Consider the following 14,131-nt stretch of genomic DNA (forward strand, 5'->3'; position numbering starts at 1 on the left):
CAGAGGCCTGGGCTGTGGGATGAATCTTGGATGTTTTGTCTAACATTAAATCATAAATGTACGACTGTAACTTATAGCTGAATGCATAACGTTCTAAACTTACAAATGCTAAATATGACAAGAATCTATAGTCAAATCAAAACTACCATGGCCGAGGGATACCCTGCTCCCTGAAGCCCCTTAGACTCACACCAGGAGGCTGCCTGGGGGTCTCCTCCTACCTGAGTGAAGCCGAGTTTGATCCGCCTCTGTTTGAAGGTCTTGGCAAACTGCTCGAGCTCCTCAAGGTCGCTGGGCTCCTCCAAGCTGGGAGTGTCGATGCGCTTTGGTGTGGTCTGGCTCTGCGGAAGTGTCTGGATAGGGGTTGCTGCTATTGTGCGTGTTGGGGTTGCTGGCTGTTGTGAAGGGACAAAATGACAAACAAGCAAAAGACATTTAATTTACAACAGTGATGTGCTGCAACCAAACACATTAAGACACTAGTTGACTTGTGGAGAATGAGGATGACCAGGGAGCACTACAGAGGGTATAGCACACAGTTCACTGGGAGTGCCGGCCTGGGCTTAGGCATGGGGCAATCACAGCAGGTCTAGGGAAAAAACCTGGAAACATACAGATAAAATCAACTGTAATGAGCACATGATCCTTAAAGATGTATCTCATGAATTGCCACACAGATTGGCAAAACAGCAGGGACTACATCTGACTTACTCCATTTCCAAATGTGACAGTATTATAAGACTATCAAGACCATTTTAGGGGAGAACTTAAACAAATTGCCTGTACTTTAAAATAACTTAAACAGGCATCATTTGGAGTATTTATTAAATTTTTACCTACAGGCCTACTTTTTAACCCTACCTGTAATTATTATTATGTGATACATGATTTTATACTATACTTTCTCAGGTAATATTATGTTTTAACTTTTTTCTATGGTGATTTAGTCTTCAAGATTATCCTTTTCAAAGAATGAGGCAGTTTTGTCATAATTTATTTAACCATTTCTTAATTGCTGGACAGTTTTTCATTTATGTTTCATTCTATAACACAGAAAATACCACAAGGAAAAACTTTGCACATCTAGTTATCTATGTGTAAGCAGCTCCTCAAGATCAATTCACAAGATTTTTCTGGCAATGGACAAATAATGTCCTGGTTTTGATATGCTACTGTAGTCTTTACTACATGACACCTAGCTTCCTCCACATGGATGGTGTCAGCAGTTCCTTTATTTCCACTTTGGGTGATTATGAACAAATCTGCATAACCAATATATATGGGTCTTTCATTTCTGCAGACATGTGCCTTCGTTTCTAGGAGTCATAAGACACATATATATTTCACCTTATAAGAAACTGCCAAACTAATTTACAAAGTGTGTATATGTTTTGTTCCTCAGGGTATACACTCAACGTCACCTCTGCTGTAACTTGTATTCCTTACTACTTTCTATTACGTAGAAATCGCCCCATGTGTTAATTATTATCTGCATTTTCTTGGATGTGAACTAGATTTATATCCTTAACCCACTTATATATTAATGATATCCTCATTCTTGTTCTTAAAGGTATTTGTCAAACATTTACCAAATGTGGCAGTGTGTGCCTTAGTGTAATCATATTAATGAAAATAATTTTCCAAATGTGCTTTTTTTCTTTTAACTTAAATGCACGTAAACTTCAAATGATCATTTGGTTCGAGAAGTCTTCCTACCTTCCAGTATCTTCAGTAGTTCAAATGGGAGAAAGCACCACTTATTTCAAACACTGAACTGAGAAGTTTCCTTCTGATCATCTGCTACCACCTTCTTTATATTTTGTTTAATTACTTATATCCATGTAAAGTTTAGTCTGGGACATAAAATTATAGTCTATCACCTTCTTTATCTCTCTTTGTGCTAAAGACTCAGTCCAGGGCCTAGGGTATGCTAAGCACGTGCTCTAGCCTCTAGCACTGAGCTACCCCTAGTCCCTGTCTATGTGTCTTTTTTTTTTTTTTTTTTTGGTACCAGGGATTGAACCCAGGGGTGCTTAACCAGTGAGCCATATCCCCAGCCCTTTTTCAAAATTTATTTTTTATTGTATATTTTGAGACGTGGCTCACTAAGTGGCTAAATTGCTGAGTCTGGTTTTGAACTCGTGATCCTCCTGCCCAGCCTTCTGAATTGGTGCACCACTGCCTGCCGCTCTTTCTTAAAAAGGAAAATATTAAATTTTCTTATTACAAACGCCAGGCTAGTGTTCTCACAAGCCCTGAGTAGGACTCTCTAGAACCTCTTGTGAGTACTCACTAATGGAAAGTGCTGCTCTTATTTTGTATCCTGATTGCTCAGCTGAACAGCAGCTTGTTGAACAGTAGCCAGGTGAAGGATTACAGAACAAGGCTGCAGATAAAGACTATGAAATTCCCTTTGTGAAATTCAGATGAGTCATGTATCCGACCTTGATTTCATTTGTCAAGGCTCTCTCCAAGGAACTGATAATGCAGAAAACTACAATAGGCACCACACCATCACTGGGTAAGTTCATTTCTATCTGCTTCCATGAAGGCAATGAAGTTCATCTTCATGACATATGGACACTGGGTAATATTCAATCCAGCAGTTTTGGTGGAGCCGAACACAGCACCAACCACACCAGAATTCTATGTGGCCTCACATTTCCCACAGTGACACTGGCTGACAGGTGGAGGTATGTCTCAAATATCGGATTTTACTTAATCTCCAGGTTTCAAGCAGCCTCTTTTCCAAATAGTACAGGACCAAGTGGAGTTACAGATAAGATACCCAACTCAAGAACCCCAGGCTGGACCGGGCCAGATGTACAAATGGCAGAGTGGAGTACAATAAGCAGGAGCCAGGATGAAGCCATGAGAGTCTTAACCATGCGCAGAGCATGCACACTAGGAAGAAGTCTCCAGAGTAGGCGTTTGTGAAAATCTCAGCCTTACTTCTGCTACTTGACTTATAAAAGGGCGTACTTTGTTTTGGAAACTGAATACAGTTACATAAGTACTAACACAATGAAGATACCGAACGTGTTCATGACTCCCCAAAGTTCCCTTGTGCCTTGGCAATTAACCTCCATCATTAGCTTCCAGTCCCTGACAACCACTGATAGAATGTCTCAATACCTACAGTTTTATCTTTTCTAAAATATCATGTGAACTGAATCATACAGCATGCAGTCTTTTATATCTGGCTGCTTTCATTTAGCTTAAGCCTTCTGAAATTCATACACATTGTTGCATTGTTTTAAGAATATTTTCTCCCCATCTGTGCTTTTTCATTTTATCCTCTTAAGCTTTTAATTTTTATGCAATTAATCATTTTTATTATTTCATGGTTAATGCTTTGTGCACTGTTTCACAAAATCATTGCCTTACCCAAAGGCATAACAATTGTTCCCCAAGTTTTCTTTTGGAAGTTTAGGTCTATGATCCATTTCAAATTAATCTTTGCATATGGTATGAAATAAGGGTCTAGGTACTTAAATAAGATTAAAGGTTTGTTTTTGTTTTGTTTATGGACAGCCAACTGTTTCAGCATCATTTGTTGAAAGATTTTCCTTTCTCCATTAAAATCCTTTGATACCTTTGGAAAATCAGCTGGTCATTTATGTGGGTCTACTAGACTCTCTATTCTGTGCTACTGAGCTATACTTTTATCTACATTGCAATACCACACTATCTTCATTACTATAGCTTTATGTTAATTTTTTGTGTAACTGGGGATTAAACCTTGGGGTGCTCTATTATTAAGCTACACCCCCAGCCCTTTTAATTTTTATTTTAAGACAGGGTCTTACTAAGTTGCTGAGGCTGGCCTTGAATTTGCATCCTCCTGCCTCAGCCTCCCAAGTAGCTGGAATTAAAAGTATTCACCATCACACCAGGCCTTTAAAAAGCTAATTCTTGACATAAGAAAATCCTTCAAATTTTTTTACTTTAAAAATTGTTTGTTCTATGAATTCTGCAATTTCATATAAACATTAGAAGCAGCATACAAATTTCTACAAAAAGGCTGCTCTGGGTTTGATTATCCATTTGGGGAAAATCAACATTTGAATATCTTATATCTTCTGACTCACAAACACATTCATTCTCTCTGACCCATAAGTCTTTAATTTCATTCAGCAATATTTTGTAGTTCTTGATGTTCAGACCTTAAAGATTGTTATATTTTCTTAATTCCAATATCCAAATGATCATTGTTAGTGTACAGAAACATAAATGCTTTTGTAAACTGGCTTTGTATGCTACATACTTGCTACAACTCTGTATGTCCTTTTTTTGTGTGTGTGTGGGGGGGTAGGGGGCTTGGGAGAGAGTACCTGGGATTGGACTCAGGGGCACTAAACCACTGAGCAAATCCCCAGCATCCCAGATCCTTATTTTGTATTTTATTTAGAAACAGGGTCTTACCAAGTTGCTTAGCACCTTGCTGTTGCTGAGGCTGGCTTTGAACTCACAATCCTCCTGTCTCAGCCTCTGGAGCCACTGGGATTATAGGCGTGTGCCACCGTGCCTGGCTGTCCTTCTTTTTCTTGTGTTACTGTACCGCTAGGTTCATCAGTGCACTATAAATAGTGGCAACAGTGGTCACCCTGTCTTGCTATAATCTTAGAAGGAAGGTGGTCAGGCTTTCATTGTTAGGTATGACATGGGTGGGATTTTTGATTGCTCTTCCTTTTTCTTAATCTGGTAAAGGGCATTCCTACAGCATGTCCCTCCCCACTTTAAAGTTACCTCCTAGTAGGACTAGGACAGGAAAGGGTTCTTACTACAAATAGATGTTGAACTCTGCCAAGTCTGGCAATGTGCCAGAAGTGAGTTTTAATCTTTTACTTTAGATACAGAATCAGACCCAGAACTGGGATTCAGAGTGAGCCAGTTCAGTCAATTTACAGGTGAGTAGACTAAGGTTCTGAGAGGTGAAAAGACAGACATGTTCAAAGTGACTGCTAGGTTAGAAGGAGAAGGTAGGTCAATGCTTACACTTCTATACACCTTCTAGAAGATCTGTGAATTTTGTATGGGTATATGGACTAATAAAAATGAGCTAAAGTAACATGTAAGCACTGAGACAAGAGAAAATATAGAGATCTGACCTCTTTGCAGTTTCTGAGAAAGGGCAAAGGACAATGGCAGATTTTAAGTGAGGCATTAGGTTTCCGGTTCAAGTGGTAATATCTACTGTCAACTACGTGTGTGTGCAAACAGCCAAGATTCATCACTCACTTATTGCTAACAGTTACTCCTTATGAACCATGAGAAAACAGGGACTCTGAAAATTTTCAAATACCACATCAATTTGATAGCATTGCTTTGTCAAGCCAGATTTGAATTTTTGACTAGTTTCTGAAAACTGGATTCTTTTTATTAAGTTAAAATAGTCCAAAAATTTCTCAAAACGACGTTAAAAACCAAAGAGCTGACCTGGGAGGCGAGGGTGGTGCTGGGCTGCGGCTGCAGGAGGCTGGCTTGGCTCTGCTGAGGTAGCTGTGTTAGAAGGCTCTGCGCTTGCAGGAGACCTGGCAAACACGGACATGTTACACAGGATCACTAACGAGCACTGTGAACACACAGCAAAAGAAAGAACGGGGATGTGAACTGAAAACTTCTAACCAATCTTCTAATAGTCAAACTCGTCCTGTTTGTCTAAAATTCAATCTTGTTAAATACAAACTGGGCAAGTAGAAATAAACATGAATGTACGTGCCTTTAGTGTAACCAGAATAAGTTCTCTGATAAGCCAATTCTTTATTTTAGCAAGGAATGGATGAAAATGTAGAGTTATTCCAAATGGAAGCAGTTGAAAATTCTAACAAGAGCTCCTCCTCTTACTCCCGCATCTGTTAGAATCTGCCAGTACCAGAGAAATATCCAGTTCATGAAAGAACCAGGCTATTCTTTAAGTGGGAAAAAGATGCTGCTTTTAAGTTCTCTTTAACAAACATTTGCCTTCTGGCGATAATAAGGTGGAAATGTAAACTCTAAACTCTATCTGATAGATGGGTGTGGTGTCATATACTTGTTATTCCAACTACTGGGGAGGCTGAGGCAGGATCCCATGAGTGCAGAGTTCATAAGAGACTGCGCAAAAGGGAAAAAATAGCAATAGCAGCAATACTACACGGTGACAACTGACTCCTGAGGAGAAATGTGAGTCCCAATGTGTTCATAGTAATGCTCAGAGGAGCACCTGAGTCTAGGATTTGTTACTTTCACAACCTTGTCAAGAAAGAACCAACCCAAAAGCTATTTTGTCCATCTACAACTAAAATATTAAAAAAATAAAGAACCAACCCACGATACTTGTATTCAAAGATTTAATATGGGTACATAGTTTTAAGTATAATGCTATTGCTAAAATACTAAATTTAGGATGATCTATAAGAGCAGTGGTAGGAATTCTCCAAAATGGTACATCAAACAAAGCCATTAAATATATATATATTATATATATATTATATAACATATATACATATTATATAATATATATATTATATTATATTATATATATGAGATAAGATTAGCTGGGAGCAACAAAATCTTCCTAATTAGGATTTTCTAGGCTACTGAATTTGGAAGTACTGAATGTTGAAAAACTACATTCTATGACAATGATTAAAGGCAACCTGGTAAATAAAATTATTTATAAAAGAAAATTAATTATCAAGAAAATAAAAAAAATAGTGATAATAAATAAAACAGAAGAAAGCATGAAGGTCAGAAATCAGACCCCATTATTAAACTTAGGCATTTCAACATGTGAGTGTCTTTAGTTTGGCAATGAAATTTAGATTTTTGTTACTTATTCAAAAAAGAATATATTTCCAAAATGATTCTTATTCAATCATAAACTATAATCCCAAATGATTCATTTTGGTTGCTAGTAGCATGTTCTATGAATAAATTCAAACCATACATCTTTTTTCTTCCAAATGAGCACAGCTAAAAATGCTAGAAGGGCCCACAGAGGTTTAAAATTTACCTGAGGACCAACACTTGCCACCTCCCCCAACCTCAAAGAGTCAAACAAATGAAACACAAATGTATTCAACAGTTTCCCAAGAGGAACATTTCTTTGATACTTTTGGAATAAATGGAGAGAGCAGAAAAGGCAGTAGAAAGGTTAAGAGTAGAGATTTCCAATATACCAGGCCTGGTGGCTTGCACCTGTAATCCTAGCAACTTGGAAGGCTAAGGCAGTAGGGTCCAAGTTTGAGGCCAGCCTTGGCAACTTAGCAGGGCCCTGTCTCAAAATAAAAAAAATAAATAAATAAAAAGGCTTGGGGATGTAGCTTGGTGATTAAGCACCCCTGGGTTCAGTTCCTAGTACCAAAAAACAAACAGAAAATCCTCCAATAAATTGTAACTCAAGTTTGGAAATGTATTAGTAAGAATTTTCTTAAGAAAATCTAAGAAAAATAATAATAAAAATAATTCTGGAAAATGGTTTAGATTTCCCTCCCTTGTCAGAAATTAAATCTTATACAGTTATATAACAGCAATATTGCCAAAAGTACGAACTATATTTCAAAAGTTCTGGATTAATAAATGAAAGGAAAAAAATCAGAAGAAATGGATATTTCAGGCTAATCTCATTCTGGAAATGATTATTAAAATCCCTACAAACTAAATCTGTCCCCTTCAACACTAATAGTTAAAAGTAAGAGCTGTTCAGATATTCAGTGCTCCTGGTGCTGCTGACCACAATGGATTCCACTCAGGAAAGCCTAACACCCCCACCCCCACCCCCACTCCCACCCGCACTCCGTTCTGACCCTGCATGCTGCAAGTCAGCCATCTTGGAGAACCAGCATGACTTGGCAGCAATGGCACCCTCAGACTCAGGCTACTTTTGAGCTGGTCTTTACTGTTCAAGGAGCTGTCAGCTTCCGAAATAAATGACAAGGTTTGATGGCGACAGCAGCCCAGACCCAGAGGTTTCCATCTATGAGGTTCCTTTAGCAAAGTGCCTCAGTGCATTTACTCACCAGCCCTCTGCAACCCTTGGGTACAGGCTGACAGTATCCTCTTGTTGCAGGGGAGGGGACTAAGGCACCCAGGCAATGAGGCAGAGCCCAGATTCAGAGAGCAGCAGTGTGCCTTTGGAGTCTGTGCTCTTAACTACTATGTTACAATGACATTCCTGACATTGGTCAAACATTCTTCAAAACAGACCCATTTAAAGGGAAAGATGAAAAGGAAACACATGAAACTCAAGAAATGGTAGGTGACTTGTCCAATGTCACTGGCTCTAAAGCCAATCAGCCTTCCACTGTCTGCACTCCTTCCCAATCTAAGGTTTGGAGGGAAGAGGCTGCGAACATAGATAACCTTGGCAAATAAAAAACAGGAAAATGAATACTCATTTGTTATCGCAACTATATTAAGGTGAATTTTATTCTTTTAAATAAATAAAATGCAGTCCCAGATTTGAAAGAGGAAAGACAGCGCTCTTGGATTCGCCGAGAGTCAACGACAGCGCTCTCACTCAAACCTGAAGCTTCAAAAGTTTCCATGTCTAAAACATGTGCACTTCTGTCTTGACCTTCCAAGGTCTCCCTGCTCCAGACTGTTCCTCCTTCCCTGTAGGAATTCCCTTCCATTGGGATTACGACTCTTCACCAGCTCTGACTTCTAATTCTTCCTACAACTGAAGAGTTGGTTTTACCAACACTCTTCCACTAGTTTAGCCCTCACCGAACCTCAGTAGGACCATCGCAATGTTCTCCTAATTGGTATTACTCTGTTCTTATCCATTCTAATTTTTCTTCTCCAAGTTTCGGCATGAGCTTTTTAAATACAAAATATGATATGCCACTTTTTGCTTAAAGCTTCTGCAGTTTTGTATAACCTACAGAAGATTTCTTTATTGGAAGGTATTGGCCCATTCACATTAGACTCCCCAAATTGCTGGTTAAAATTCTGGGTGTGGGGCTCAGATATCTATTTTTCTAATTCTTCAAGTGACTAGCAAAAAAAAAAAAAAAGGAACCTTGGGAAGAATTAAGCTATTAGATTTAAGGTCAAGCTCCTGGGTACCATGTTAGTTTCTTGAATGATCTGGTTGGTCTCTCTTAATCTTTCTGTCCTTAAGTTTCATTATTATTCAAACATGCAACTTATGGTTTTTTAAGGCATTACTTAACAGTTCTTGAACACAGCATATGAATTTTCCTCCATGTCTTTGAGCTTTGCAAAGCTGTTCACCTCCTCTTTGTCATCCTGTGCATGCCACGCCTTATCCCATCTCTGAAGGCTGCTATGGGAACAAAGATATGGAGGTCTCTCCGCTCAGCTCCTGCTGCATTCTGTGTACATACGTTCTAACACTCATAACAGTTCTGTTTCTCTTCCACTAGACTGTGAGCTCTTTGAAAGTAAAAACTGGCTTATCCCTCTTTTAATTTTGAACATATGCTAAAATAGGTATTTACACAACAAAAGATTTTGGAATGACCAAGAAAAAAGGCAAAAATCAAACCAAAACAAATGCTCCAGAGATAATGAAGAACTGATACTTGATCAGTACATATTGTATACATGTGTATAAATATTACACTGTACCACATAAATACGTACAATTATTTGATCATTATGCACTGTACACTGTACCAGTTATCACATTGTACTCCATAAATATGTACAATTAAAATAATATCTTAAAACATTAGTAGAGGGGCTGGGGTTGTAACTCAGTGGTACAGCATGGGTGAGGCACTGGTTTCGATCCTCAGCACCAAATAAAAATAAAGGTGTATTGTGTCCATCTACAGCTTAAAAAATATTTTTAAAAAATCAGTAGAAATGCACAAATGTTTTTGGGTTGAGCTCTTGATACCCTGATGTTTTCTACACCGATAACGTGAACCAGTCCTTACAAACATGACTGAACTTTTTTTTACTGTTTGATACAGTAATTATACAACAATATGTATTACATAAAGGGTTTTTTTTTTTTAGTATTCAGGAGTGAACCCAGGGCCTTGTGCATGTTAGGCAAGTGCTCTACTGCTGAGCTACATCTCAAGCCTTAATTTTTTTTTGAGACAGGGTGTTGCTAAGCTGCCCAGGCTGGCCTTACACCTGCACTTCTGCTGCCTTCGGGTTCCAGCAGGTACACACGGCTGTGCCCAGCTCAAAGACATTCTTTAACCACTCACAGAATGTGGGCAGTTTTTAATACAGCACCCTTTCCTTCTTTAAAAGAAACTAAGTTAGAAGCATATACTTTCAAGGCTTCGTATACAGCCTTTGAATACATTCCCATGATGAACTATGGAAGCAATAAAAGCAATTTATCCAATTTGTATTTGGCATGCTGAGTGGTTTCATTTAGACATTTGGCCAAAGCCTTGGTTCCTCTTTAGTGATGAAATGTTGACAAGGGAGGCAACCTTCAAAAATGGGGTGTATATGACCAATAAGAAAAAAAGAAAAAAAGCGTATCTTTCTTTACACACATAATGATATTTTAAAATCAATATTCATGAAAACCATTGTCCTAATGGCCAGCTGTAGTGTGAAAATGACACCCAGTGTGCGTGTCACATTAAGCGGACAACCTTGGGGTGCCACTCAGGCCTAAGGAGAATCTCACCCTGCTGGCCCTGGGGAGTCTGTGAGATGATAAACTGCGCTGGTTGCAAGTTGGTGGTCGGGTGAACCAACACAAACTGTTGCAGGTTGAGATTCTGCTGTTGTAGCTGTTGCAGCTGTTGCAGATCCTGAAAAATCAGAATTAAACATGGAATGGAAATTCTGAAACCAACGTTCTCTTAATCCTAAGTTTCCCAGCCGACGACTTCTGTCACTCCACCTAGAGAAGAGTCAACATCTAGCATTATTTCATGTCCCAATGGTGTGTGCCATGAATATGCTTCACGCAGCATGGAAAGACACTGGGGCTTCCTAAGACCTTACTATTTCTGTGGACATACAGAGATTATGCTCAGCCTGATTTTCGAATGATATAAAATCGTCTCTGAACCAATGGTTACAGTTCTATTTCTTAATGTATAGAGACCAACATGGGTTTTAAAACTCCCATTTTGTGACAAAACAGCTTTTAAACATGACTCATTTTGTTCTTGTTAAGAAAAATTGAGTGTTATGTCTGAATTTCAGACAATAAACTAAGATCAATGACTCATGAAATTTGACACCAGTTTATCTAACTCAACTGAGAAATCAGGGTTAAATTACTAAAAAGAGAAAAATAGCTATCCCTACAAAAATCTGGTCCATAGCATAACAATAGCCTTGGTGGTCTCTAAGGTCTTGTGGCTATCAGACTGCTTTCAGACACATTGCCTTGCCCAGACTCATGTCAACACACAAAGCTTGGTGATGAAGAAAGCAACCCAAACTGAAATACTATCTTGATAAAGAAAGACTGCACAAAGAGTAATAAAGGTTAGCCTGACATCATTTTTTAAACATCTAGTCAAACTCTTGCAACAATTTAAGTCTACTATTGAGTCTTCTCTGGGGGGTAAAGGTAATTGTCCAGAATTAGACTTATAACTCTTCGTATATTTTACTCATTGAATGAAAGTTCACCTTTTTCCTCTTTGTGAGATAAAAGATTTATTTTCCTCCTTGGTCCTACTGTCTATGCCTCTTAAATAATTTCTTTAATTGTATTTGGATTCTTCACCCTAAAATGAGAAAAATCAGCCAAATAACACTGTACTGTGATTCTCCACAGTGCTAATCGCTCCAGAGCAGAGATGCCTTGCTGTCTCCCACACATGGTGGCCGTTCACTGCCAGCACGTGAAGAAGCATGCCTGCTGCAATTAGCTAATTAAGATAAACGCAGTAATCCCCTGCCTCAGAAATTCACCAGCTGCTTATTCAAGATCATCGCTTATATAAACAGTCAGTTATTCAAATAATCTGCTATGTGTTTATAACACCAACTCAAACAAGCAAACAAATGAATTATTGTGAACTCAGCAGTAAGAAAGAACTCTGTTAACTCACTATCTGGAGTTCCACACCAACCATCATAAAGCTAAGTGGACACTAAATAAAACCCACCACTTCCTCCTCGCTCACCTGTGCGATCTGGATGGGCTGAGACAGGGGGATCTGAGTCATAGGCGTGGCAGCAGAGGCGGAGATGGTAGCACCAGCAGCGCTGTGCTGCTGGCTGGCGGAGTGCTGCTGCACAGCTGCGGCCAGTAGTTGGGCCTGGGCTTGGGCCTGCTGCAGCAGCAGCTGCTGCTGGGCTGGTGTCAAGGTGAGCTGTGTGGACCAGAGCAGACAGGGTGTGGGTTGAAGAAGCTGGCCTCCTACAGGACAACTGCTCTAAGTAAGTGACTCAAGTGGTGCCTGGCCCTAGTTACCCAACTTCACAATCAGCACTGCAGCTAAAATGTTTACTAGTGATTAAATGACCATTACTAGCAGAACATTTGAATTAAAATGGTAGTTCTCACTCCGGACTTAATCATTCAAGCTTGCCCAGGGCTCTAGAGTTCAGGCAAGAAAGTAATTAACTAGTAAGCAAGGGAAAAAAAAAAAGAATAAATGCTGACAGGATATGAAAAGAAATTTACACCCAACAGAACAGCAAGTGATGAGTCAGATGAATGAGGAACAGGGATGCTGGATACTACCAGGAAAAGAACTGATAAGGCCCAGCTGCCTCCCCCTGGCACAAACCCCACCATATTCTAGCATTCCCATTATGTCCTAAGATGTGACTAAAGACTATGAGGCCATTTGCTTCTTTTCTAAATCTCCCTACAGGCCCCTCTCTCACACAATCTTTTCTGTGTTGAAAGCACTGAATCTCTGCAACTTTACATCCCCTTCCAACATATTATCTCTGTGAAATAGGTGGTGACAACCACTTTCTTTACATGCAAATGAACCTTAATGCCCAGGTTTAATAGAAACTCCAGCCACAAGAACCTGGAATCTCAAGTGCCTCTTACTATTGTAGACACCAGTCACCAAAAAGCTGCATATGGTAAAGTGGGAAATGTATATAGACCCGATTTACACTTGCTTTCGTAAAGCAACTTATTTAAAATAAGCTTAAATCCAAGTTGCAAGTCTACAGAACTGCCATTTTGGAAACATTTCTAATTAAAAAAATAAGAAATCATGTAATATTCTGAAGTGCATTAAGAGTCACTTAGAGGCACAACCCTCCTTCTAAAAGGTTCTAACACAATCTGTGCATTATAAACAAGAATCAGCTAAGCATGGCGATGCAAGCCTGTAATCCCAGCAACTCCAGAGGCTAAGGCAGGATAGTACCAAGTCTGAGGACAGCCTGGTCAACTTTGCAAGACCCTGTTCCAAAATTAAATAAAAAAGGTGGAGGATGGGAGGGAGCAGGGGGAAGGTCTGGGATGGAACTCAGTGGCTCAATCTCCAGTACCAAAAACCAAAACACAAAACCCCCATATGAATAAAAATGAAACTACTCATTACCTAGATGCATATATATATATATATATATATACAGATATATGCATGCATCTTTTTATTCTGAGGTTTGATGTGATATAAATGATGTCTTAAAGAAAACTGGAAATTTACTGCAGTCACATAGGCCAATTTGTTACCAGTAAAAATAAATTTACTGAACGTTATGTGCCAAGCACGGTTTTATGAGCTTTACATATATCATCTCTAATCCTTATAACAGTATTGGAATAGGTATTACCGACATCTCCATTTTACAGGAGGAAAACTGAGGTTCAGGGAGATGTCAGGGAGTAGTCAGCCCAGGCAGTATGCTGCAGAGCCTGGTATGAGACCATGTATTTTAGAACATTACTCAGTCACTTAGGAGAAAACGTTTCCTTTTGTTGGTACTAATCCACTCTTGAACTTCTATCCTGCAGTGACGTCGTGATTCTAAACTGATAACTGCCACTTAGCCAATATAATGAATGGTCTCGACACGACTCCATCTCATGATGAAGGAACACCTGAACATGGGTTTAGAAACTCCTCAGGTTATCTGCAACTGTAACAAAAGACATCCTGAAATCCTGTGACAAAGGTGAGTCCTTTTTCAGAGCTGTCTGCAGCACTGGTAATTCCTTAGACACAACAATGCCATGTTCAGTAAACAGTGCTGATCGGATGTTGGC

General features: G+C 39.2%; 1 protein-coding gene across 7 annotated transcripts in view; it reads right to left on the reverse strand.

Moving 5' to 3' along the window:
* Positions 1-14,131, reverse strand: part of Pou2f1 (POU class 2 homeobox 1) — a 151,836-nt gene that overhangs the window by 33,063 nt on the left and 104,642 nt on the right. For all 7 annotated transcript variants that reach the window (XR_006848752.1, XM_046430172.1, XM_046430168.1 and 4 more), the window contains 4 exons: positions 12,075-12,263; positions 10,613-10,739; positions 5,440-5,534; positions 222-395 (listed from right to left, as the gene is read on the reverse strand). Coding sequence is in view for 6 of the 7 variants with exons in the window: in XM_046430172.1 (XP_046286128.1) it covers positions 222-395; positions 5,440-5,534; positions 10,613-10,739; positions 12,075-12,263 (585 nt within the window). In the remaining variant the exon portion in view is untranslated. The remainder of the gene's footprint in view (positions 1-221; positions 396-5,439; positions 5,535-10,612; positions 10,740-12,074; positions 12,264-14,131) is intronic.

Source organism: Marmota monax, unplaced genomic scaffold (genome assembly GCF_021218885.2).
Source record: "Marmota monax isolate L192 unplaced genomic scaffold, Marmota_monax_Labrador192_F-V1.1 WCK01_AAM20220418_F8-fsc00055, whole genome shotgun sequence".
NCBI lineage: Eukaryota > Metazoa > Chordata > Mammalia > Rodentia > Sciuridae > Marmota > Marmota monax.